Consider the following 26430-nt stretch of genomic DNA (forward strand, 5'->3'; position numbering starts at 1 on the left):
CTGCTGCCTTGGCAGGAACTAATGGGCATCCAAAATAAACCCCAGGAAGAGTAGCTTCTGCCTTGGCAGGAACTAATGGGGATCCATAATAAACCCAGGAAGAGTAGCTGCTGCCTTGGCAGGAACTAATGCTGATCCATAATAAAGCCCAGGAAGAGTAGCTGCTGCTTTGGCAGGAACTAATGGGGATCCATAATAAACCCCAGGAAGAGTAGCTGCTGCCTTGGCAGGAACTAATGGGGATCCATAATAAACCCCAGGAAGAGTAGCTGCTGCCTTGGCAGGAACTAATGGGGATCCATAATAAACCCAGGAAGAGTAGCTGCTGCCTTGGCAGGAACTAATGGGGATCCATAATAAACCCCAGGAAGAGTAGCTTCTGCCTTGGCAGGAACTAATGGGGATCCATAATAAACCCAGGAAGAGTAGCTGCTGCCTTGGCAGGAACTAATGGGGATCCATAATAAACCCCAGGAAGAGTAGCTGCTGCTTTGGCAGGAACTAATGGGGATCCATAATAAACCCAGGAAGAGTAGCTGCTGCCTTGGCAGGAACTAATGGGGATCCATAATAAAGCCCAGGAAGAGTAGCTGCTGCTTTGGCAGGAACTAATGGGGATCCATAATAAACCCCAGGAAGAGTAGCTGCTGCCTTGGCAGGAACTAATGGGGATCCATAATAAACCCCAGGAAGAGTAGCTGCTGCCTTGGCAGGAACTAATGGGGATCCATAATAAACCCAGGAAGAGTAGCTGCTGCCTTGGCAGGAACTAATGGGGATCCATAATAAACCCCAGGAAGAGTAGCTTCTGCCTTGGCAGGAACTAATGGGGATCCATAATAAACCCAGGAAGAGTAGCTGCTGCCTTGGCAGGAACTAATGGGGATCCATAATAAACCCCAGGAAGAGTAGCTGCTGCTTTGGCAGGAACTAATGGGGATCCATAATAAACCCAGGAAGAGTAGCTGCTGCCTTGGCAGGAACTAATGGGGATCCATAATAAACTCCAGGAAGAGTAGCTGCTGCCTTGGCAGGAACTAATGGGGATCCATAATAAACCCCAGGAAGAGTAGCTGCTGCTTTGGATCCTTAATAAATACAAATAGAGGTAGTCACCTGGAATGCATTTCAATTAACAGGTGTGCCTTGTCAAAAGTTAATGTGTAATTTCTTTCCATCTTAATGCGTTTGAGCCAATCAGTTGTGTTGTGACAAGGTAGGGGTGGTATACAGAAGATAGCCCTATTTGGAAAAAGACCAAGTCCATATTATGGCAAGAACGGCTCAAAGAAGCAGAGAAACAACAGTCCATCATTACTTTAAGACATGAAGGTCAGTCAATCCGGGACCTTTCAAGAACTTTTTACGTTTCTTCAAGTGCAGTCGCAACAACCATCAAGCGCGATGATGAAACTGGCTCTCATGAGGACCGACACAGGAAAGGAAGACCCAGAGTTACCTCTGCTGCAGAGGATAAGTTCATTAGGAGTTACCAGCCACAGGAAAGGAAGACCCAGAGTTACCTCTGCTGCAGAGGATAAGTTCATTAGGAGTTACCAGCCACAGGAAAGGAAGACCCAGAGTTACCTCTGCTGCAGAGGATAAGTTCATTAGGAGTTACCAGCCACAGGAAAGGAAGACCCAGAGTTACCTCTGCTGCAGAGGACAAGTTCATTAGGAGTTACCAGCCACAGGAAAGGAAGACCCAGAGTTACTTCTGCTGCAGAGGACAAGTTCATTAGGAGTTACCAGCCACAGGAAAGGAAGACCCAGAGTTACCTCTGCTGCAGAGGACAAGTTCATTAGAGATACCAACCTCAGAAATCACAGCTCAAATAAATGCTTCACAGAGTTCAAGACACAGACTTTTGACTGGTTCATACATTGTAATATTCCCCATATTATGAAAAGTAAAACATCAGAAGTCATGTTTATTCCATTTCCACATTAGTTTATTATGTACAGTACAGCTGTAATACGTTGGCAACGTTGTAGATATGGTATATTTAAGCAATAAGGCCCGAGGGGGGTGTGGTATACGGCCAATATACCACAGCTTAGGGCTGTTCTTAGACACGACGCAACGCAGAGTGCTCGGACACAGCCCTTAATTGAAGTATATTGGCCATATACCACAACACACCCCCCCCCCCCCCCCCCCCCGAGGTGCCTTATAGGCTATTATAAACTGGTTACCAACATAATTAGAGCAGTAAAAATCTGTTTTGTCATACTCAAGGTATACGGTTGGATATACCACAGCTTTCAGCCAATCAGCATTCAGAGCTCAAACCACCCAGTTTATAAATGATAATGGGCTTGGCAGCAGCTTCAGATAATGATGCTAATGAGGCGTTCATTACATTAGCCAATCAGCATTCTCAGTAAGTTCAAAGCACATGAATGCACACAACTTGTTGTTCCCAGTTTACAAGTACTATTTTCGGCATTTCCCCCCCCCACTTGTTATAAACGCTGCATAAATACAGGTGGGCGTGGCATAAAACTGCTAGATGGGCGTGGTCACTCCTCCCAGGGACTCATGTCAGTGTCTATGGCAACACAGTTGTAGGCAGCATAGCGCAGCTTGTCCTCACACACTTTCGCACTGCAGGGGACAACAAAGTTAGGGAATTAGAGACTTAAGTATTATTTCATGAGCTTTCACTAGAGACCGTGGAAGAGTATAACCATTGCAATTTCATATCTACAATCTCCGTTACATGGAACCAAAGAAACCACTTACTGTCTAAATATTCTGATAACAGTAGAGAGAATTGCCATTAAAACTCACCTGGGGTAGTTGGGTAGATACAGGGTACTTGAGCAGGTTGAGGACTGTGGCAATGCATCTGTAGTCTCAGAGCTAGAGGTTAGGGAGAGATGTGTTAATGCATCTGTAGTCTCAGAGCTAGAGGTTAGGGAGAGATGTGTTAATGCATCTGTAGTCTCAGAGCTAGAGGTTAGGGAGAGATGTGTTAATGCATCTGTAGTCTCAGAGCTAGAGGTTAGGGAGAGATGTGTTAATGCATCTGTAGTCTCAGAGCTAGAGGTTAGGGAGAGATGTGTTAATGCATCTGTAGTCTCAGAGCTAGAGGTTAGGGAGAGATGTGTTAATGCATCTGTAGTCTCAGAGCTAGAGGTTAGGGAGAGATGTGTTAATGCAGGGGTGTCAAACTCATTCCACGGAGGGCCTAGTGTCTGCAGGTTTTTGGTTTTTCCTTTCAATAAAGCCCTAGACAACCAGGTGTGGGGAGTTCCTAACTAATTAGTGATGTTAATTCATCAATCAAGTACAAGGGAGGAGCGAAAACCCGCAGACACTCGGCCCTCCGTGGAATGAGTTTGACACCTGTGTGTTAATGCATCTGTAGTCTCAGAGCTAGAGATTAGGGAGAGATGTGTTAATGCATCTGTAGTCTCAGAGCTAGAGGTTAGGGAGAGATGTGTTAATGCATCTGTAGTCTCAGAGCTAGAGGTTAGGGAAACCAAATTGTTATAAAAAGTGCAATATATACTACTACTATACAATATACTACTCCCCCAGATGCAATAACATCTGCATAAGAGCATTATCTTATAAGGTATTTGCTATAGGATTGTGTCCCGCTAAGCCACGCCAAAAGGCGTCCCGCTAACCTACGCTAAAAGGCGTCCTACGCTAAAAGGCGTCCTCCTAAGCTACGCTAAAAGGCGTCCTCCTAAGCTACGCTAAAAGGCGTCCTCCTAAGCTACGCTAAAAGGCGTCCTCCTAAGCTACGCTAAAAGGCGTCCTCCTAAGCTACGCTAAAAGGCGTCCTCCTAAGCTACGCTAAAAGGCGTCCTACTAACCTACGCTAAAAGGCGTCCTCCTAAGCTACGCTAAAAGGCGTCCTACTAACCTACGCTAAAAGGCGTCCTCCTAACCTACGCTAAAAGGCGTCCTACTAACCTACGCTAAAAGGTGTCCTCCTAACTTACGCTAAAAGGTGTCCTCCTAACCTACGCTAAAAGGCGTCCTAATAACATACCCTTGTTTGTCAGGGAAGATGTAGATGGGAGCCGGAAGACGGCTCCTCCCGGTCACAAACCTCAGGAACCGGCTGCGGTCCTCTGGAAGAGGAGAGGAGGGAACAGGCAGAGAGTTAGTGAGTGAATAGAGGACAGAAGATAGAGCCACAGAGACAGAAAGAAGACGGTTTTAACTGACCGTTAGTGAAGTTCATGAGAGCTTCCCACAGGTACTGTACCCTGACATCAGTCTGCTCCAAGTCCTCATATCGAGCTGTAGGAGAGAGAGACAACACTATGGTTTATTATCAACCTAATGGAGACAGACAACACTATGGTTTATTATCAAACTAATGGAGACAGACAACACTATGGTTTATTATCAACCTAATGGAGACAGACAACACTATGGTTTATTATCAAACTAATGGAGACAGACAACACTATGGTTTATTATCAACCTAATGGAGACAGACAACACTATGGTTTATTATCAACCTAATGGAGACAGACAACACTATGGTTTATTATCAAACTAATGGAGACAGACAACACTATGGTTTATTATCAACCTAATGGAGACAGACAACACTATGGTTTATTATCAAACTAATGGAGACAGACAACACTATGGTTTATTATCAACCTAATGGAGACAGACAACACTATGGCTTATTATCAAACTAATGTAAGAGAGGGGACATAAGATGGGGCCACATGTGATGGTACCGAGTCAGTCTGGGACTACAGCCATCTTCAACTACATCAAGGTCTGTCTGATGACTCACTGAGTCGTTTGAGTGCCTCCACAGTGATCTCCGGGTCTCCGCAGACTTTCTTCTCCACCTCCTGCCAGGTCAGCAGATCCAGCACGGCCTGAGGCACTACCTTCACCAGCCCCGCCTGCATAGCACAGATCTGGAACAGACACACGTCTGGTTACAGCGTCTCCCTCCGCACGAGACAACCCAGACCGACATGGAAGGCCATCTGAAAACCCCCTTCCCCACCTGGTGTCTGCTCTCCTCCAGGCGTGCCTTCTGTACCAGGTGAATGAACTCCCTGCGGTCTTGGTAGCGTACCACCTGGTTGCTGCCGCCTGGTACCAGCTCTACCAGTCTGCCGTCACTCAGCAGGGTAGTGTACACCAATTCCTCGCCAAACTTAAAGTCAAACGTCTCCTGGTCCATGACCTCCATGGCCTCTAGCAGCTTGACCTGTAGAGAGAGAAACAGAACAGAAGAAAAAACTAACTTTAAAAAAAAACAGACGGGGAAATCACATTATCCAACGCAGTGTCAGAATATTGCAACTAGCGATTGTAGAAACAGAATAGAAACGTATGCCAAGGATGAAAATGTTGGTGGACAGAATCCTAACTTTTGAGTTCTGCCATTTTCACAGTTGTCTTTTCCATGAATGTATGATTTTACGCTCAAGTCAGTGATGTTAGATGTGACAACAGCACAGCGCTCACCAGGACAGAGTCGACAGCAGGGAAGTCTTTGCTCCAGCTGACAGCCTCGCCTGTTAACTGTTTCCACACCAGACCAGGCAGAGCCAACACCAGGAAGTCCTTTCCTCGGAGAGCGGCTCCCATCAGCTGTCCGATCCACTCAAACTTGTGCAACTCTCTGCAGGACGGGTTGGGAACATAGTGGTCTCTGGCCTCGCCTGTTCCCTGGGAGCAGAAACTAACTGTGGGTCACGTACTACTAACCCCCCCCCCCCTGGTTGTACTACTAGCACTCCCCTCCCCCTGGTTGTACTACTAGCCCCCCCCCCCCTGGCTGTACTACTAGCCCTCTCCCCCTCGTACTACTAGCCCTCTCCCCTCCCCCTGGTCGAACTACTAGCCCTCTCCCCCTCGTACTACTAGCCCTCTCCCCCTCGTACTACTAGCCCCCTCCCCCTCGTACTACTAGCCCTCTCCCCCTCGTACTACTAGCCCTCTCCCCCCCCTGGTTGTCCTACTAGCCCCCCCCCCTGGTTGTCCTACTAGCCCCCCCCCTCGTACTACTAGCCCTCTCCCCCTCGTACTACTAGCCCTCTCCCCCTCGTACTACTAGCCCTCTCCCCCTCGTACTACTAGCCCTCTCCCCCCCCTGGTTGTACTACTAGCCTCCCCTCCCGGTCGTACTACTAGCCCTCTCCCCCTCGTACTACTAGCCCCCTCCCCCTCGTACTACTAGCCCTCCCCTCCCCCTGGTACTACTAGCCCTCTCCCCTCCCCTGGTCGTACTACTAGCCCTCTCCCCTCCCCTGGCCGTACTACTAGCCCTCTCCCCTCCCCCTCGTACTACTAGCCCTCTCCCCCTCGTACTACTAGCCCTCTCCCCTCCCCCTCGTACTACTAGCCCTCTCCCCTCCCCCTGGTCGTACTACTAGCCCTCTCCCCCTCGTACTACTAGCCCTCTCCCCCTCGTACTACTAGCCTCCCCTCCCGGTCGTACTACTAGCCCCCCCTGGTTGTCCTACTAGCCCCCCCCCCCTGGTTGTCCTACTAGCTCCCCCCCCTCGTACTACTAGCCCTCTCCCCCTCGTACTACTAGCCCTCTCCCCCTCGTACTACTAGCCCTCTCCCCCTCGTACTACTAGCCCTCTCCCCCTCGTACTACTAGCCCTCTCCCCCCCCTGGTTGTACTACTAGCCTCCCCTCCCGGTCGTACTACTAGCCCTCCCTCCCGGTCGTACTACTAGCCCTCTCCCCCTCGTACTACTAGCCCCCTCCCCGTCGTACTACTAGCCCTCCCCTCCCCGTCGTACTACTAGCCCTCTCCCCCTCGTACTACTAGCCCTCTCCCCCTCGTACTACTAGCCCTCTCCCCCTCGTACTACTAGCCCTCTCCCCCTCGTACTACTAGCCCTCCCCTCCCCCTGGTACTACTAGCCCCCCCCCCCCCTGGCTGTACTACTAGCCCCCCCCCTGGCTGTACTACCAGCCCCCCCCCTGGTTGTACTACTAGCCCCCCCCCCCCTGGTTGTACTACCCCCCCCCCCCCTGGCTGTACTACTAGCCCCCCCCCCCTGGTTGTACTACCCCCCCCCCCCCTGGCTGTACTACTAGCCCCCCCCCCCCCCCCCGGTTGTACTACTAGCCCCCTCCCCCCCCCCCGGTTGTACTACTAGCCCCCGGTTGTACTACTAGGCCCCCCCCCCCTGGTTGTACTACTAGGCCCCCCCCCTGGTTGTACTACCCCCCCCCCTGGCTGTACTACTAGCCCCCCCCCCCTGGTTGTACTACTAGCCCTCTCCCCTCCCCCTGGTCGTACTACTAGCCCTCTCCCCTCCCCCTCGTACTACTAGCCCTCTCCCCTCCCCCTGGTCGTACTACTAGCCCTCTCCCTCGTACTACTAGCCCTCTCCCCTCCCCCTGGTCGTACTACTAGCCCTCTCCCCCTCGTACTACTAGCCCTCCCCCCCTCGTACTACTAGCCTCCCCTCCCGGTCGTACTACTAGCCCTCTCCCCCCCCTGGTTGTCCTACTAGCTCCCCCCCCTCGTACTACTAGCCCTCTCCCCCTCGTACTACTAGCCCTCTCCCCCCCCTGGTCGTACTACTAGCCCTCCCTCTCCCCCCGGTCGTACTACTAGCCCTCCCTCTCCCCCCGGTCGTACTACTAGCCCTCCCTCTCCCCCCGGTCGTACTACTAGCCCTCCCTCTCCCCCCGGTCGTACTACTAGCCCTCCCTCTCCCCCCGGTCGTACTACTAGCCCTCCCTCTCCCCCCGGTCGTACTACTAGCCCTCCCTCTCCCCCCGGTCGTACTACTAGCCCTCCCTCTCCCCCCGGTCGTACTACTAGCCCTCCCTCTCCCCCCGGTCGTACTACTAGCCCTCCCTCTCCCCCCGGTCGTACTACTAGCCCTCCCTCTCCCCCCGGTCGTACTACTAGCCCTCCCTCTCCCCCCGGTCGTACTACTAGCCCTCCCTCTCCCCCCGGTCGTACTACTAGCCCTCCCTCTCCCCCCGGTCGTACTACTAGCCCTCCCTCTCCCCCCGGTCGTACTACTAGCCCTCCCTCTCCCCCCGGTCGTACTACTAGCCCTCCCCTCCCCGGTCGTACTACTAGCCCTCCCCTCCCCGGTCGTACTACTAGCCCTCCCCTCCCCGGTCGTACTACTAGCCCTCCCCTCCCCGGTCGTACTACTAGCCCTCCCCTCCCCGGTCGTACTACTAGCCCTCCCCTCCCCCGTCGTACTACTAGCCCTCCCCTCCCCGGTCGTACTACTAGCCCTCCCCTCCCCGGTCGTACTACTAGCCCTCCCCTCCCCGGTCGTACTACTAGCCCTCCCCTCCCCGGTCGTACTACTAGCCCTCCCCTCCCCGGTCGTACTACTAGCCCTCCCCTCCCCGGCCGTACTACTAGCCCTCCCCTCCCCGGCCGTACTACTAGCCCTCCCCCCCCCGGCCGTACTACTAGCCCTCCCCCCCCCGGCCGTACTACTAGCCCTCCCCCCCCCGGCCGTACTACTAGCCCTCCCCCCCCCGGCCGTACTACTAGCCCTCCCCCCCCCGGCCGTACTACTAGCCCTCCCCCCCCCGGCCGTACTACTAGCCCTCCCCCCCCCGGCCGTACTACTAGCCCTCCCCCCCCCGGCCGTACTACTAGCCCTCCCCCCCCCGGCCGTACTACTAGCCCTCCCCCCCCCGGCCGTACTACTAGCCCTCCCCCCCCCGGCCGTACTACTAGCCCTCCCCTCCCCGGCCGTACTACTAGCCCTCCCCTCCCCGGCCGTACTACTAGCCCTCCCCTCCCCGGCCGTACTACTAGCCCTCCCCTCCCCGGCCGTACTACTAGCCCTCCCCTCCCCGGCCGTACTACTAGCCCTCCCCTCCCCGGCCGTACTACTAGCCCTCCCCTCCCCGGCCGTACTACTAGCCCTCCCCTCCCCGGCCGTACTACTAGCCCTCCCCTCCCCGGCCGTACTACTAGCCCTCCCCTCCCCGGCCGTACTACTAGCCCTCCCCTCCCCGGCCGTACTACTAGCCCTCCCCTCCCCGGCCGTACTACTAGCCCTCCCCTCCCCGGCCGTACTACTAGCCCTCCCCTCCCCGGCCGTACTACTAGCCCTCCCCTCCCCGGCCGTACTACTAGCCCTCCCCTCCCCGGCCGTACTACTAGCCCTCCCCTCCCCGGCCGTACTACTAGCCCTCCCCTCCCCGGCCGTACTACTAGCCCTCCCCTCCCCGGTCGTACTACTAGCCCTCCCCTCCCCGGTCGTACTACTAGCCCTCCCCTCCCCGGTCGTACTACTAGCCCTCCCCTCCCCGGTCGTACTACTAGCCCTCCCCTCCCCGGTCGTACTACTAGCCCTCCCCTCCCCGGTCGTACTACTAGCCCTCCCCTCCCCGGTCGTACTACTAGCCCTCCCCTCCCCGGTCGTACTACTAGCCCTCCCCTCCCCGGTCGTACTACTAGCCCTCCCCTCCCCGGTCGTACTACTAGCCCTCCCCTCCCCGGTCGTACTACTAGCCCTCCCCTCCCCGGTCGTACTACTAGCCCTCCCCCCCCCGGGCGTACTACTAGCCCTCCCCCCCCCGGCCGTACTACTAGCCCTCCCCCCCCCGGTCGTACTACTAGCCCTCCCCCCCCCGGTCGTACTACTAGCCCTCCCCCCCCCGGTCGTACTACTAGCCCTCTCCCCCCCGGTCGTACTACTAGCCCTCTCCCCCCCGGTCGTACTACTAGCCCTCTCCCCCCCGGTCGTACTACTAGCCCTCTCCCCCCGGCCGTACTACTAGCCCTCTCCCCCCGGCCGTACTACTAGCCCTCTCCCCCCGGCCGTACTACTAGCCCTCTCCCCCCGGCCGTACTACTAGCCCTCTCCCCCCGGCCGTACTACTAGCCCTCTCCCCCCGGCCGTACTACTAGCCCTCTCCCCCCGGCCGTACTACTAGCCCTCTCCCCCCGGCCGTACTACTAGCCCTCTCCCCCCGGCCGTACTACTAGCCCTCTCCCCCCGGCCGTACTACTAGCCCTCTCCCCCCGGCCGTACTACTAGCCCTCTCCCCCCGGTCGTACTACTAGCCCTCTCCCCCCGGTCGTACTACTAGCCCTCTCCCCCTCGTACTACTAGCCCTCCCCTCCCGGTCGTACTACTAGCCCTCTCCCCCTCGTACTACTAGCCCTCCCCTCCCCCTGGTACTACTAGCCCTCCCCTCCCCCTGGTACTACTAGCCCCCCCCCCCTGGCTGTACTACTAGCCCCCCCCTGGTTGTACTACTAGCCCCCCCCCCCCGGTTGTACTACTAGCCCCCCCCCCCCCCGGTTGTACTACTAGCCCCCCCCCCCCCCCGGTTGTACTACTAGCCCCCCCCCCCGGTTGTACTACTAGCCCCCCCCCCCGGTTGTACTACTAGCCCCCCCCCCCGGTTGTACTACTAGCCCCCCCCCCCCCCGGTTGTACTACTAGCCCCCCCCCCCCCCGGTTGTACTACTAGCCCCCCCCCCCCGGTTGTACTACTAGCCCCCCCCCCCCCCCGGTTGTACTACTAGCCCCCCCCCCCCCCCCCGGTTGTACTACTAGCCCTCCCCCCCGGTTGTACTACTAGCCCTCCCCCCCCGGTTGTACTACTAGCCCTCCCCCCCGGTTGTACTACTAGCCCCCGGTTGTACTACTAGGCCCCCCCCCTGGTTGTACTACTAGCCCCCCCCCCTGGTTGTACTACTAGCCCCCCCCCTGGTTGTACTACCCCCCCCCCTGGCTGTACTACTAGCCCCCCCCCTGGTTGTACTACTAGCCACCCCCCCCCCCCCCGGTTGTACTACTAGCCCTCCCCCCCCGGTTGTACTACTAGCCCTCCCCCCCGGTTGTACTACTAGCCCCCGGTTGTACTACTAGGCCCCCCCCCCCTGGTTGTACTACTAGCCCCCCCCCCTGGTTGTACTACTAGCCCCCCCCCTGGTTGTACTACCCCCCCCCCTGGCTGTACTACTAGCCCCCCCCCTGGTTGTACTACTAGCCACCCCCCCCCCCCCCGGTTGTACTACTAGCCCTCCCCCCCCGGTTGTACTACTAGCCACCCCCCCCCCCCGGTTGTACTACTAGCCACCCCCCCCCGGTTGTACTACTAGCCCCCCCCCCCCCCCCGGTTGTACTACTAGCCCCCCCCCCCCCCCGGTTGTACTACTAGCCCCCCCCCCCCCCCGGTTGTACTACTAGCCCCCCCCCCCCCCCCCGGTTGTACTACTAGCCCCCCCCCCCCCCCGGTTGTACTACTAGCCCTCCCCCCCGGTTGTACTACTAGCCCTCCCCCCCCGGTTGTACTACTAGCCCTCCCCCCCGGGTTGTACTACTAGCCCTCCCCCCCGGTTGTACTACTAGCCCTCCCCTCCCTGGCTGTACTACTAGCCCCCCCCCCCCCTGGCTGTACTACCAGCCCCCCCCTGGTTGTACTACTAGCCCCCCCCCCCCCCTGGCTGTCCTACCAGCCCCCCCCTGGTTGTACTACTAGCCCCCCCCTGGTTGTACTACCCCCCCCCCCCCCCCCGGCTGTACTACTAGCCCCCCCCCCCCCCCCGGTTGTACTACTAGGCCCCCCCCCCCCCCCCCCCCCCGGTTGTACTACCCCCCCCCCCCCCCCGGCCGTACTACTAGCCCCCCCCCCCCGGCCGTACTACTAGCCCCCCCCCCCCCCGGCCGTACTACTAGCCCCCCCCCCCCCGGCCGTACTACTAGCCCCCCCCCCCCCCCCCGGTCGTACTACTAGCCCTCCCCCCCCCCCGGTCGTACTACTAGCCCTCCCCCCCCCCCCGGTCGTACTACTAGCCCTCCCCCCCCCCCGGTCGTACTACTAGCCCTCCCCCCCCCCCGGTCGTACTACTAGCCCTCCCCCCCCCCCCGGTCGTACTACTAGCCCTCCCCCCCCCCCGGTCGTACTACTAGCCCTCCCCCCCCCCCGGTCGTACTACTAGCCCTCCCCCCCCCCGGTCGTACTACTAGCCCTCCCCCCCCCGGTCGTACTACTAGCCCTCCCCCCCCCGGTCGTACTACTAGCCCTCCCCTCCCCGGTCGTACTACTAGCCCTCCCCTCCCCGGTCGTACTACTAGCCCTCCCCTCCCCGGTCGTACTACTAGCCCTCCCCTCCCCGGTCGTACTACTAGCCCTCCCCTCCCCGGTCGTACTACTAGCCCTCCCCTCCCCGGCCGTACTACTAGCCCTCTCCCCCCCGGCCGTACTACTAGCCCTCTCCCCCCCGGCCGTACTACTAGCCCTCTCCCCCCCGGCCGTACTACTAGCCCTCTCCCCCCCGGCCGTACTACTAGCCCTCTCCCCCCCGGTCGTACTACTAGCCCTCTCCCCCCCGGTCGTACTACTAGCCCTCTCCCCCCCGGTCGTACTACTAGCCCTCTCCCCCCCGGTCGTACTACTAGCCCTCTCCCCCCCGGTCGTACTACTAGCCCTCTCCCCCCCGGTCGTACTACTAGCCCTCTCCCCCCCGGTCGTACTACTAGCCCTCTCCCCCCCGGTCGTACTACTAGCCCTCTCCCCCCCGGTCGTACTACTAGCCCTCTCCCCCCCGGTCGTACTACTAGCCCTCTCCCCCCGGCCGTACTACTAGCCCTCTCCCCCCGGCCGTACTACTAGCCCTCTCCCCCCGGCCGTACTACTAGCCCTCTCCCCCCGGCCGTACTACTAGCCCTCTCCCCCCGGCCGTACTACTAGCCCTCTCCCCCCGGTCGTACTACTAGCCCTCTCCCCCCGGTCGTACTACTAGCCCTCTCCCCCCGGTCGTACTACTAGCCCTCTCCCCCCGGTCGTACTACTAGCCCTCTCCCCCCGGTCGTACTACTAGCCCTCTCCCCCTCGTACTACTAGCCCTCCCCTCCCGGTCGTACTACTAGCCCTCTCCCCCTCGTACTACTAGCCCTCCCCTCCCCCTGGTACTACTAGCCCTCCCCTCCCCCTGGTACTACTAGCCCCCCCCCCCCCTGGCTGTACTACTAGCCCCCCCCTGGTTGTACTACTAGCCCCCCCCCCTGGTTGTACTACCCCCCCCCCCCCCCTGGCTGTACTACTAGCCCCCCCCCCCCCCGGTTGTACTACTAGCCCCCCCCCCGGTTGTACTACTAGCCCCCCCCCCCCGGTTGTACTACTAGCCCCCCCCCCCCCCGGTTGTACTACTAGCCCCCCCCCCCGGTTGTACTACTAGCCCCCCCCCCGGTTGTACTACTAGCCCCCCCCCCGGTTGTACTACTAGCCCCCCCCCCCCCCGGTTGTACTACTAGCCCCCCCCCCCCCGGTTGTACTACTAGCCCCCCCCCCCCCCGGTTGTACTACTAGCCCCCCCCCCCCCGGTTGTACTACTAGCCCCCCCCCCCCGGTTGTACTACTAGCCCCCCCCCCCCCCCCCCCCCGGTTGTACTACTAGCCCTCCCCCCCCGGTTGTACTACTAGCCCTCCCCCCCCGGTTGTACTACTAGCCCTCCCCCCCCGGTTGTACTACTAGCCCCCGGTTGTACTACTAGGCCCCCCCCCCTGGTTGTACTACTAGCCCCCCCCCCTGGTTGTACTACTAGCCCCCCCCCTGGTTGTACTACCCCCCCCCCCTGGCTGTACTACTAGCCCCCCCCCTGGTTGTACTACTAGCCACCCCCCCCCCCCCCCGGTCGTACTACTAGCCCTCCCCCCCCGGTCGTACTACTAGCCACCCCCCCCCCCCGGTCGTACTACTAGCCCTCTCCCCCCCGGTCGTACTACTAGCCCTCTCCCCCCCGGTCGTACTACTAGCCCTCTCCCCCCCGGTCGTACTACTAGCCCTCTCCCCCCCGGTCGTACTACTAGCCCTCTCCCCCCCGGTCGTACTACTAGCCCTCTCCCCCCCGGTCGTACTACTAGCCCTCTCCCCCCCGGCCGTACTACTAGCCCTCTCCCCCCCGGCCGTACTACTAGCCCTCTCCCCCCGGCCGTACTACTAGCCCTCTCCCCCCGGCCGTACTACTAGCCCTCTCCCCCCGGCCGTACTACTAGCCCTCTCCCCCCGGTCGTACTACTAGCCCTCTCCCCCCGGTCGTACTACTAGCCCTCTCCCCCCGGTCGTACTACTAGCCCTCTCCCCCCGGTCGTACTACTAGCCCTCTCCCCCTCGTACTACTAGCCCTCCCCTCCCCCTGGTACTACTAGCCCTCCCCTCCCCCTGGTACTACTAGCCCCCCCCCCCCTGGCTGTACTACTAGCCCCCCCCTGGTTGTACTACTAGCCCCCCCCCCTGGTTGTACTACCCCCCCCCCCCCCCTGGTTGTACTACCCCCCCCCCCCCCCCTGTACTACTAGCCCCCCCCCCGGTTGTACTACTAGCCCCCCCCCCCCCGGTTGTACTACTAGCCCCCCCCCCCCCCGGTTGTACTACTAGCCCCCCCCCCCCCGGTTGTACTACTAGCCCCCCCCCCGGTTGTACTACTAGCCCCCCCCCCCCCGGTTGTACTACTAGCCCCCCCCCCCGGTTGTACTACTAGCCCCCCCCCCGGTTGTACTACTAGCCGCCCCCCCCCCCCGGTTGTACTACTAGCCCCCCCCCCGGTTGTACTACTAGCCCCCCCCCCCCGGTTGTACTACTAGCCCCCCCCCCCCGGTTGTACTACTAGCCCCCCCCCCCCCCCCCCGGTTGTACTACTAGCCCCCCCCCCCCCCCCCGGTTGTACTACTAGCCCTCCCCCCCCGGTTGTACTACTAGCCCTCCCCCCCCGGTTGTACTACTAGCCCCCGGTTGTACTACTAGCCCCCGGTTGTACTACTAGGCCCCCCCCCCCTGGTTGTACTACTAGCCCCCCCCCCTGGTTGTACTACTAGCCCCCCCCCTGGTTGTACTACCCCCCCCCCCTGGCTGTACTACTAGCCCCCCCCCTGGTTGTACTACTAGCCACCCCCCCCCCCCGGTTGTACTACTAGCCCTCCCCCCCCGGTTGTACTACTAGCCACCCCCCCCCCCGGTTGTACTACTAGCCACCCCCCCCCGGTTGTACTACTAGCCCCCCCCCCCCCCCCCGGTTGTACTACTAGCCCCCCCCCCCCCCCCGGTTGTACTACTAGCCCCCCCCCCCCCCCCCCCCGGTTGTACTACTAGCCCCCCCCCCCCCCCCCCCCGGTTGTACTACTAGCCCTCCCCCCCGGTTGTACTACTAGCCCTCCCCCCCCGGTTGTACTACTAGCCCTCCCCCCCGGTTGTACTACTAGCCCTCCCCCCCGGTTGTACTACTAGCCCTCCCCTCCCCCTGGTACTACTAGCCCCCCCCCCCCCTGGCTGTACTACTAGCCCCCCCCTGGCTGTACTACTAGCCCCCCCCCCCCCCTGGTTGTACTACTAGCCCCCCCCCCTGGTTGTACTACTATTCCCCCCCCCCTGGTTGTACTACTACCCCCCCCCCCCCCCTGGTTGTACTACTAGCCCTCCCCTCCCCCTGGTACTACTAGCCCCCCCCCCCTGGTCCTGGTTGTACTACTAGCCACCCCCTAGGTGGAAATACTAGCCCCCCCCCCCCCCCGGTTGTACTACTAGCCCCCCCCCCCGGTTGTACTACTAGCCCCCCCCCCGGTTGTACTACTAGCCCCCCCCCCCCCCGGTTGTACTACTAGCCCCCCCCCCCCCCCTGGTTGTACTACTAGCCCCCCCCCCCGGTTGTACTACTAGCCCCCCCCCCCCCCCCTGGTTGTACTACTAGCCCCCCCCCCCCCTGGTTGTACTACTAGCCCCCCCCTGGTTTCCCCCTGACACCACTTCTTCCAAATAGCAAACATATAGCAAAGTAAGAAAGAAAAATCAATCCTCCTATTTCAGTATGAACCCACATGGGTAACAATGGGTCCGGGCTGGAGAGAACAGTTAGGATTCATTACCTGGTTAGTAGTAAAAGAGGTAGAGGTTAGGGTTAGTTACCTGGTTAGTAGTAAAAGAGGTAGAGGTTAGGTTTAGTTACCTAGTTAGATGTAAAAGAGGTAGAGGTTAGGGTTAGTTATCTGGTTAGATGTAAAAGAGGTAGAGGTTAGGGTTAGTTACCTGGTTAGTAGTAAAAGAAGTAGAGGTTAGGTTTAGTTACCTAGTTAGATGTAAAAGAGGTAGAGGTTAGGGTTAGTTATCTGGTTAGATGTAAAAGAGGTAGAGGTTAGGGTTAGTTCCCTGGTTAGTAGTAAAAGAGGTAGAGGTTAGGGTTAGTTAGATGTAAAAGAGGTAGAGGTTAGGGTTAGTTACCTGGTTAGATGTAAAAGAGGTAGAGGTTAGGTTTAGTTACCTGGTTAGTTGTAAAAGAGGTTAGGGTTAGTTCCCTGGTTAGTTGTAAAAGAGGTAGAGGTTAGGTTTAGTTACCTGGTTAGGTGTAAAAGAGGTAGAGGTTAGGGTTAGTTACCTGGTTAGTTGTAAAAGAGGTAGCGGTTAGGGTTAGTTACCTGGTTAAATGTAAAAGAGGTAGAGGTTAGGGTTAGTTAGATGTAAAAGAGGTAGAGGTTAGGGTTAGTTACCTGGTTAGATGTAAAAGAGGTAGAGGTTAGGGTTAGTTATCTGGTTAGATGTAAAAGAGGTAGAGGTTAGGGTTAGTTACCTGGTTAGATGTAAAAGAGGTTAGGGATAGTTACCTGGTTAGTAGTAAAAGAGGTAGAGGTTAGGGTTAGTTACCTGGTTAGTAGTAAAAGAGGTAGAGGTTAGGGTTAGTTACCTGGTTAGTAGTAAAAGAGGTAGAGGTTAGGGTTAGTTACCTGGTTAGTAGTAAAAGAGGTAGAGGTTAGGGTTAGTTACCTGGTTAGTAGTAAAAGAGGTAGAGGTTAGGTTTAGTTACCTGGTTAGATGTAAAAGAGGTTAGGGATAGTTACCTGGTTAGATGTAAAAGAGGTAGAGGTTAGGTTTAGTTACCTGGTTAAATGTAAAAGAGGTTAGGGATAGTTACCTGATTAGATGTCCTGTTGAAGAAGGGTAAAGGCAGGGGGCATTCTGCTGAACTGGGACACAGCTCTTCAGACATGTCTGCCAGACTGTCTCTAAATCCACCTCCTTGGTCGATGATGCCTTCTGCTATGAACTTACACTCCCACCACTGGTCGTACCGCGCCGGCCATCTGATCAACAACAACATCAACAACATATTGACTGGTCGTATCGCGCCGGCCATCTGATCAACAACAACATCAACAACATATTGACTGGTCGTACCGCGCCGGCCATCTGATCAACAACAACAACATATTGACTGGTCGTACCGCGCCGGCCATCTGATCAACAACAACAACAACATATTGACTGGTCGTATCGCGCCGGCCATCTGATCAACAACAACAACATATTGACTGGTCGTATCGCGCCGGCCATCTGATCAACAACAACAACAACAACATATTGACTGGTCGTACCGCGCCGGCCATCTGATCAACAACAACAACAACAACATATTGACTGGTCGTATCGCGCCGGCCATCTGATCAACAACAACAACATATTGACTGGTCGTACCGCGCCGGCCATCTGATCAACAACAACAACAACATATTGACTGGTCGTACCGCGCCGGCCATCTGATCAACAACAACAACAACAACATATTGACTGGTCGTACCGCGCCGGCCATCTGATCAACAACAACAACAACAACATATTGACTGGTCGTATCGCGCCGGCCATCTGATCAACAACAACAACAACATATTGACTGGTCGTATCGCGCCGGCCATCTGATCAACAACAACAACAACATATTGACTGGTCGTATCGCGCCGGCCATCTGATCAACAACAACAACAACATATTGACTGGTCGTATCGCGCCGGCCATCTGATCAACAACAACAACAACATATTGACTGGTCGTATCGCGCCGGCCATCTGATCAACAACAACAACAACAACATATTGACTGGTCGTACCGCGCCGGCCATCTGATCAACAACAACAACAACATATTGACTGGTCGTACCGCGCCGGCCATCTGATCAACAACAACAACAACATATTGACTGGTCGTATCGCGCCGGCCATCTGATCAACAACAACAACAACATATTGACTGGTCGTACCGCGCCGGCCATCTGATCAACAACAACATATTGACCACTGGTTTATTTTCCTTGGAAGTCTGTTATGATAACAGCTTATTGTTAACACATTAATTTCACCATCTTTTAGATAACAAATTCAGCTTCCTGTGACGGTCAATAAGGATTCTGGGTAGAGAAAATCACTGTACCTGTAGTCCAAAATCTTCTCAAACTTATCGGATGGCTTCAGACCCTCGTACACCTGCACGGATTAAAGTCAGATGTCCAAAATCATAAAGTTACAACACACACACACCCCCCCCCCCTCCCGCCCCAACACACACCCCCCCCCCCCCACCCCAACACACCCCCCCCCCCTCCCAACACCCCCTCCCCTCCCGCCCCAACACACACATCCCCCCCTCCCCTCCCGCCCCAACACACACCCCCCCCCCCCCCACCCCAACACACCCCCCCCCCCCCTCCCAACACCCCTCCCCTCCCGCCCCAACACACACATCCCCCCCTCCCCTCCCGCCCCAACACACACATCCCCCCCACCCCACCCCCCCTCCCCTCCCGCCCCAACACACACATCCCCCCCTCCCCTCCTGCCCCAACACACGCACCCCCCCCCCCTCCCACCCCAACACACGCATCCCCCCCTCCCCTCCCTCCCCAACACACCCCCCCCCCCCCCCCTCCCCTCCCACCCCAACACACACATCCCCCCCACCCCACCCCCCCTCCCCTCCCGCCCCAACACACACATCCCCCCCTCCCCTCCCGCCCCAACACACGCATCCCCCCCCCCTCCCACCCCAACACACACATCCCCCCCCCACCCCAACACACACATCCCCCCCCCACCCCAACACCCCCTCCCCTCCCGCCCCAACACACACCCCCCCCCCTCCCCAACACCCCCCCCCCTCCCTCCCCAACACCCCCTCCCCTCCCGCCCCAACACACACCCCCCCCCCTCCCCAACACCCCCCCCCCCCTCCCCAACACACCCCCCCCCCCCTCCCCAACACACATCCCCCCCCTCCCCAACACACATCCCCCCTCCCGCACCAACACCCTCCCACCCCAACACCCCCCCCCCCCCTCCTCTACCTGTGTGAAGACTGCGTTCTTGGCAGTAGGGTCCAGCGAGGGGTTGTCTCTGTGCTCCATGGCCAGTCTACGGTTGATATAGAGCCGGGGCATGAAGTTGGGCTTGCTGGTCTCCGAGTCCTTCAGACACTGGGTGATGAGGGCCGAGCGACGCTTCGACAGCAGCAGGAACGGTTTGATACTCTAGGGGGCAGCATAGAGCACAACGGTCCATGTACTGGATGGAATAATAAAACTTTAAAAAAGGGACACCCGCAAGATTTATGTAGTTTATCTTTTTAACCAGAGTCAGACCAACTCATAAATACTATGTTATGTCTCTGCGTGTAGTTTGGAGATGATTGAAGTTAGCTTAGCACAATTGCTGGAAGTCTCCAGGTACAGTAGCCAGCTCCTCTCAAAAGCAAGGGAATTAACTTTCTACTCCAAAAAAATGTGTGGTTGGCCATTTATAGGTCTTCAAATACATAGTAATCAACATTTTATAAAAATGTGTTAATATCCACTTCCTCATTCTTTCCCAGTTGTCTTAGAGATCGCCACGTTGTATCAGTCTCACGGAGATGCCCGTGAGCTCACAGATGCTATAAAATGTGACAGATACAACATTGTAATCTCTATACGAAAATGGCATCCATGAGTTGGTCTAACTCTGGGTTAAGTAGGTAAATGAAAATCTGTCAGCGTCCCTTTAAAGATGAAAGGAAAGGGAGGACAGAGATGTTATTTTACACCCAGCAGATTAGACGTGACATCCGTGGTATGTCTCCAACCCTGGTCCTGGGGAGCTAGTCCAGGCTTTTGTTCCAGCCCAGCACTAGACGTACCTTGATGTGGTTGAAGGTGGCCAGGCTGTAGTCCCAGGCTGGAACCAGGTGGGGCAGGAGACTGTCCAGCAGCGAGATGAACCTGAGAGACACACAAGCTGAGTCACAACACCAACTGACCAGACAGGAGAAGAGCACCGCAGACCAGCATGCATCTTGGTAGTAGAAGAGGATCAGGAGAGTTTCATGATGACCACTACAAGCTCCATGTTCACCACCAGGCAGGGTCTTACCTCTGTATAACCAGGCAGGGTCTTACCTCTGTATAACCAGGCTCTCCTCCAGGCAGGGTCTTACCTCTGTATAACCAGGCTCTCCTCCAGGCAGGGTCTTACCTCTGTATAACCAGGCTCTCCTCCAGGTAGGGTCTTACCTCTGTATAACCAGGCTCTCCTCCAGGCAGGGTCTTACCTCTGTATAACCAGGCTCTCCTCCAGGCAGGGTCTTACCTCTGTATAACCAGGCTCTCCTCCAGGTAGGGTCTTACCTCTGTATAACCAGGCTCTCCTCCAGGCATGGTCTTACCTCTGTATAACCAGGCAGAGTCTTACCTCTGTATAACCAGGCTCTCCTCCAGGTAGGTTCTTACCTCTGTATAACCAGGCAGGGTCTTACCTCTGTATAACCAGGCAGGGTCTTACCTCTGTATAACCAGGCAGGGTCTTACCTCTGTATAACCAGGCAGGGTCTTACCTCTGTATAACCAGGCAGGGTCTTACCTCTGTATAACCAGGCAGGGTCTTACCTCTGTATAACCAGGCAGGGTCTTACCTCTGTATAACCAGGCAGGGTCTTACCTCTGTATAACCAGGCTCCCCTCCAGGCAGGGTCTTACCTCTGTATAACCAGGGCCCTGCGGTAGAGGACATCAGACAGGGTCTTACCTCTGTATAACCAGGGCCCTGCGGTAGAGGACATCAGACAGGGTCTTACCTCTGTATAACCAGGGCCCTGCGGTAGAGGACATCAGACAGGGTCTTACCTCTGTATAACCAGGGCCCTGCGGTAGAGGACATCAGACAGGGTCTTACCTCTGTATAACCAGGGCCCTGCGGTAGAGGACATCAGACAGGGTCTTACCTCTGTATAACCAGGGCCCTGCGGTAGAGGACATCAGACAGGGTCTTACCTCTGTATAACCAGGGCCCTGCGGTAGAGGACATCAGACAGGGTCTTACCTCTGTATAACCAGGGCCCTGCGGTAGAGGACATCAGACAGGGTCTTACCTCTGTATAACCAGGGCCCTGCGGTAGAGGACATCAGACAGGGTCTTACCTCTGTATAACCAGGGCCCTGCGGTAGAGGACATCAGACAGGGTCTTACCTCTGTATAACCAGGGCCCTGCGGTAGAGGACATCAGACAGGGTCTTACCTCTGTATAACCAGGGCCCTGCGGTAGAGGACATCAGACAGGGTCTTACCTCTGTATAACCAGGGCCCTGCGGTAGAGGACATCAGACAGGGTCTTACCTCTGTATAACCAGGGCCCTGCGGTAGAGGACATCAGGCAGGGTCCCCTCCAGTCGAGGATAACGCACTAGGTTAGGAGACTGAAACACGTCAGCGTTGAGCCCCAGGTCTCTCTCACATGATGACTTGATCTTCAACCCTCTGATCCGAACGTCTATCCCCTCGTCTGAGACGGGAAGACAAACGCCAGAGACAGGTTAGGAAGAGCTTGAGTCTATTTCAATGTAAAAAATAAAGTGTTATTCATTTTCAACTAGAATGTATCATAGTTCTATTCACTGAAGGGACATGCTGAGGTCCTGACAGGAGAGGATAAGCCTGATAACGTATTTAATTCAAGGCACAGTTCTCTATTTCCAAAGTCCAAGCTGATATCTACAGTGTGCCAACAAAGACACTGAGTCACTCCCAGATAAAGGTGACAGGATAGAGCTACGGTTGGTCTAGTTCATCAGCTGAGCCACTCCCAGATAAAAGTGACAGGGTAGAGCTGAGGTTGGTCTAGTTCATCAGCTGAGTCACTCCCAGATAAAGGTGACAGGGTAGAACTACGGTTGGTCGAGTTCATCAGCTGAGCCACTCCCAGATAAAGGTGACAGGGTAGATCTACGGTTGGTCTAGTTCATCAGCTGAGCCACTCCCAGATAAAGGTGACAGGATAGAGCTACGGTTGGTCTAGTTCATCAGCTGAGTCACTCCCAGATAAAGGTGACAGGGTAGAGCTATGGTTGGTCTAGTTCATCAGCTGAGCCACTCCCAGATAAAGGTGACAGGGTAGATCTACGGTTGGTCTAGTTCATCAGCTGAGCCCCTCCCAGATAAAGGTGACAGGTTAGAGCTACGGTTGGTCTAGTTCATCAGCTGAGCCACTCCCAGATAAAGGTGACAGGGTAGAGCTACGGTTGGTCTAGTTCATCAGCTGAGCCACTCCCAGAAAAAGGTGACAGGGTAGATCTACGGTTGGTCTAGTTCATCAGCTGAGTCACTCCCAGATAAAGGTGACAGGGTAGATCTAAGGTTGGTCTAGTTCATCAGCTGAGCCACTCCCAGATAAAGGTGACAGGGTAGATCTACGGTTGGTCTAGTTCATCAGCTGAGCCACTCCCAGATAAAGGTGACAGGGTAGAGCTACGGTTGGTCTAGTTCATCAGCTGAGCCACTCCCAGATAAAGGTGACAGGGTAGAGCTGAGGTTGGTCTAGTTCATCAGCTGAGCCACTCCCAGATAAAGGTGACAGGGTAGAGCTACGGTTGGTCTAGTTCATCAGCTGAGCCACTCCCAGATAAAGGTGACAGGGTAGATCTGAGGTTGGTCGAGTTCATCAGCTGAGCCACTCCCAGATAAAGGTGACAGGGTAGATCTACGGTTGGTCTAGTTCATCAGCTGAGCCACTCCCAGATAAAGGTGACAGGATAGAGCTACGGTTGGTCTAGTTCATCAGCTGAGTCACTCCCAGATAAAGGTGACAGGGTAGAGCTATGGTTGGTCTAGTTCATCAGCTGAGCCACTCCCAGATAAAGGTGACAGGGTAGATCTACGGTTGGTCTAGTTCATCAGCTGAGCCCCTCCCAGATAAAGGTGACAGGTTAGAGCTACGGTTGGTCTAGTTCATCAGCTGAGCCACTCCCAGATAAAGGTGACAGGGTAGAGCTACGGTTGGTCTAGTTCATCAGCTGAGCCACTCCCAGATAAAGGTGACAGGGTAGATCTACGGTTGGTCTAGTTCATCAGCTGAGTCACTCCCAGATAAAGGTGACAGGGTAGATCTAAGGTTGGTCTAGTTCATCAGCTGAGCCACTCCCAGATAAAGGTGACAGGGTAGATCTACGGTTGGTCTAGTTCATCAGCTGAGCCACTCCCAGATAAAGGTGACAGGGTAGAGCTACGGTTGGTCTAGTTCATCAGCTGAGCCACTCCCAGATAAAGGTGACAGGGTAGATCTGAGGTTGGTCTAGTTCATCAGCTGAGTCACTCCCAGATAAAGGTGACAGGGTAGAGCTACGGTTGGTCTAGTTCATCAGCTGAGCCACTCCCAGATAAAGGTGACAGGGTAGATCTACGGTTGGTCTAGTTCATCAGCTGAGCCACTCCCAGATAAAGGTGACAGGGTAGATCTAAGGTTGGTCTAGTTCATCAGCTGAGCCACTCCCAGATAAAGGTGACAGGGTAGATCTGAGGTTGGTCTAGTTCATCAGCTGAGCCACTCCCAGATAAAGGTGACAGGGTAGATCTACGGTTGGTCTAGTTCATCAGCTGAGCCACTCCCAGATAAAGGTGACAGGGTAGATCTAAGGTTGGTCTAGTCCATCAGCTGAGCCACTCCCAGATAAAGGTGACAGGGTAGAGCTACGGTTGGTCTAGTCCATCAGCTGAGCCACTCCCAGATAAAGGTGACAGGGTAGATCTACGGTTGGTCTAGTCCATCAGCTGAGCCACTCCCTGATAAAGGTGACAGGGTAGATCTACGGTTGGTCTAGTTCATCAGCTGAGCCACTCCCAGATAAAGGTGACAGGGTAGAGCTACGGTTGGTCTAGTTCATCAGCTGAGTCACTCCCAGATAAAGGTGACAGGGTAGAGCTACGGTTGGTCTAGTTCATCAGCTGAGTCACTCCCAGATAAAGGTGACAGGGTAGCGCTACGGTTGGTCTAGTTCATCAGCTGAGTCACTCCCAGATAAAGGTGACAGGGTAGAGCTGAGGTTGGTCTAGTTCATCAGCTGAGCCACTCCCTGATAAAGGTGACAGGGTAGATCTAAGGTTGGTCTAGTTCATCAGCTGAGCCACTCCCAGATAAAGGTGACAGGGTAGATCTACGGTTGGTCTAGTTCATCAGCTGAGCCACTCCCAGATAAAGGTGACAGGGTAGAGCTACGGTTGGTCTAGTTCATCAGCTGAGCCACTCCCAGATAAAGGTGACAGGGTAGATCTACGGTTGGTCTAGTTCATCAGCTGAGCCACTCCCAGATAAAGGTGACAGGGTAGATCTACGGTTGGTCTAGTTCATCAGCTGAGCCACTCCCTGATAAAGGTGACAGGGTAGATCTGAGGTTGGTCTAGTTCATCAGCTGAGCCACTCCCAGATAAAGGTGACAGGGTAGATCTGAGGTTGGTCTAGTTCATCAGCTGAGCCACTCCCAGATAAAGGTGACAGGGTAGAGCTACGGTTGGTCTAGTCCATCAGCTGAGCCACTCCCAGATAAAGGTGACAGGGTAGATCTAAGGTTGGTCTAGTTCATCAGCTGAGCCACTCCCAGATAAAGGTGACAGGGTAGAGCTGAGGTTGGTCTAGTTCATCAGCTGAGCCACTCCCAGATAAAGGTGACAGGGTAGATCTAAGGTTGGTCTAGTTCATCAGCTGAGCCACTCCCAGATAAAGGTGACAGGGTAGAGCTACGGTTGGTCTAGTTCATCAGCTGAGCCACTCCCAGATAAAGGTGACAGGGTAGAGCTGAGGTTGGTCTAGTTCATCAGCTGAGCCACTCCCAGATAAAGGTGACAGGGTAGAGCTGAGGTTGGTCTAGTTCATCAGCTGAGCCACTCCCAGATAAAGGTGACAGGGTAGAGCTGAGGTTGGTCTAGTTCATCAGCTGAGCCACTCCCAGATAAAGGTGACAGGGTAGAGCTACGGTTGGTCTAGTCCATCAGCTGAGCCACTCCCAGATAAAGGTGACAGGGTAGAGCTACGGTTGGTCTAGTTCATCAGCTGAGCTACTCCCAGATAAAGGTGACAGGGTAGAGCTACGGTTGGTCTAGTCCATCAGCTGAGCCACTCCCAGATAAAGGTGACAGGGTAGATCTAAGGTTGGTCTAGTTCATCAGCTGAGCCACTCCCAGATAAAGGTGACAGGGTAGATCTGAGGTTGGTCTAGTTCATCAGCTGAGCCACTCCCAGATAAAGGTGACAGGGTAGAGCTACGGTTGGTCTAGTTCATCAGCTGAGCCACTCCCAGATAAAGGTGACAGGGTAGAGCTACGGTTGGTCTAGTTCATCAGCTGAGCCACTCCCAGATAAAGGTGACAGGGTAGAGCTACGGTTGGTCTAGTTCATCAGCTGAGCCACTCCCAGATAAAGGTGACAGGGTAGAGCTGAGGTTGGTCTAGTTCATCAGCTGAGCCACTCCCAGATAAAGGTGACAGGGTAGAGCTACGGTTGGTCTAGTCCATCAGCTGAGCCACTCCCAGATAAAGGTGACAGGGTAGAGCTGAGGTTGGTCTAGTCCATTAGCTGAGCCACTCCCAGATAAAGGTGACAGGGTAGAGCTGAGGTTGGTCTAGTTCATTAGCTGAGCCACTCCCTGATAAAGGTGACAGGGTAGAGCTGAGGTTGGTCTAGTTCATCAGCTGAGCCACTCCCAGATAAAGGTGACAGGGTAGAGCTACGGTTGGTCTAGTTCATCAGCTGAGCCACTCCCAGATAAAGGTGACAGGGTAGAGCTGAGGTTGGTCTAGTTCATCAGCTGAGCCACTCCCAGATAAAGGTGACAGGGTAGAGCTACGGTTGGTCTAGTTCATCAGCTGAGCCACTCCCAGATAAAGGTGACAGGGTAGATCTAAGGTTGGTCTAGTTCATCAGCTGAGCCACTCCCAGATAAAGGTGACAGGGTAGATCTGAGGTTGGTCTAGTTCATCAGCTGAGCCACTCCCAGATAAAGGTGACAGGGTAGATCTACGGTTGGTCTAGTCCATCAGCTGAGCCACTCCCAGATAAAGGTGACAGGGTAGATCTAAGGTTGGTCTAGTTCATCAGCTGAGCCACTCCCAGATAAAGGTGACAGGGTAGATCTGAGGTTGGTCTAGTTCATCAGCTGAGCCACTCCCAGATAAAGGTGACAGGGTAGAGCTGAGGTTGGTCTAGTTCATCAGCTGAGCCACTCCCAGATAAAGGTGACAGGGTAGATCTAAGGTTGGTCTAGTTCATCAGCTGAGCCACTCCCAGATAAAGGTGACAGGGTAGATCTGAGGTTGGTCTAGTTCATCAGCTGAGCCACTCCCAGATAAAGGTGACAGGGTAGATCTACGGTTGGTCTAGTTCATCAGCTGAGCCACTCCCAGATAAAGGTGACAGG

At 56.1% G+C, this 26430-nt stretch overlaps 1 protein-coding gene across 4 annotated transcripts in view; it reads right to left on the bottom strand.

Moving 5' to 3' along the window:
* Nucleotides 1-1930: 1930 nt before the first annotated feature.
* hectd3 (HECT domain containing 3) overlaps nucleotides 1931-26430 on the bottom strand; it is a 33926-nt gene continuing 9426 nt past the window's right edge. For 2 of the 4 annotated variants that reach the window (XM_055866037.1, XM_055866039.1), the window contains exons 8-19: nucleotides 21365-21530; nucleotides 19893-19974; nucleotides 19066-19248; nucleotides 18156-18208; nucleotides 16867-17035; nucleotides 5468-5671; nucleotides 5001-5207; nucleotides 4779-4908; nucleotides 4190-4264; nucleotides 4011-4092; nucleotides 2795-2866; nucleotides 1931-2608 (exon numbers count right to left, since the gene is read on the bottom strand). In XM_055866037.1, the coding sequence (XP_055722012.1) occupies nucleotides 2524-2608; nucleotides 2795-2866; nucleotides 4011-4092; nucleotides 4190-4264; nucleotides 4779-4908; nucleotides 5001-5207; nucleotides 5468-5671; nucleotides 16867-17035; nucleotides 18156-18208; nucleotides 19066-19248; nucleotides 19893-19974; nucleotides 21365-21530 (1508 nt within the window). In that variant the 3' untranslated portion in view covers nucleotides 1931-2523. Of the gene's footprint in view, nucleotides 2609-2794; nucleotides 2867-3270; nucleotides 3473-4010; nucleotides 4093-4189; nucleotides 4265-4778; nucleotides 4909-5000; nucleotides 5208-5467; nucleotides 5672-16866; nucleotides 17036-18155; nucleotides 18209-19065; nucleotides 19249-19892; nucleotides 19975-21364; nucleotides 21531-26430 lie in introns of those variants that run through there. The other 2 variants (XM_055866035.1, XM_055866036.1) reach the window with 1 other exon arrangement.

The sequence above is a fragment of the Salvelinus fontinalis genome, chromosome 17, assembly GCF_029448725.1.
Source record: "Salvelinus fontinalis isolate EN_2023a chromosome 17, ASM2944872v1, whole genome shotgun sequence".
Lineage (NCBI taxonomy): Eukaryota > Metazoa > Chordata > Actinopteri > Salmoniformes > Salmonidae > Salvelinus > Salvelinus fontinalis.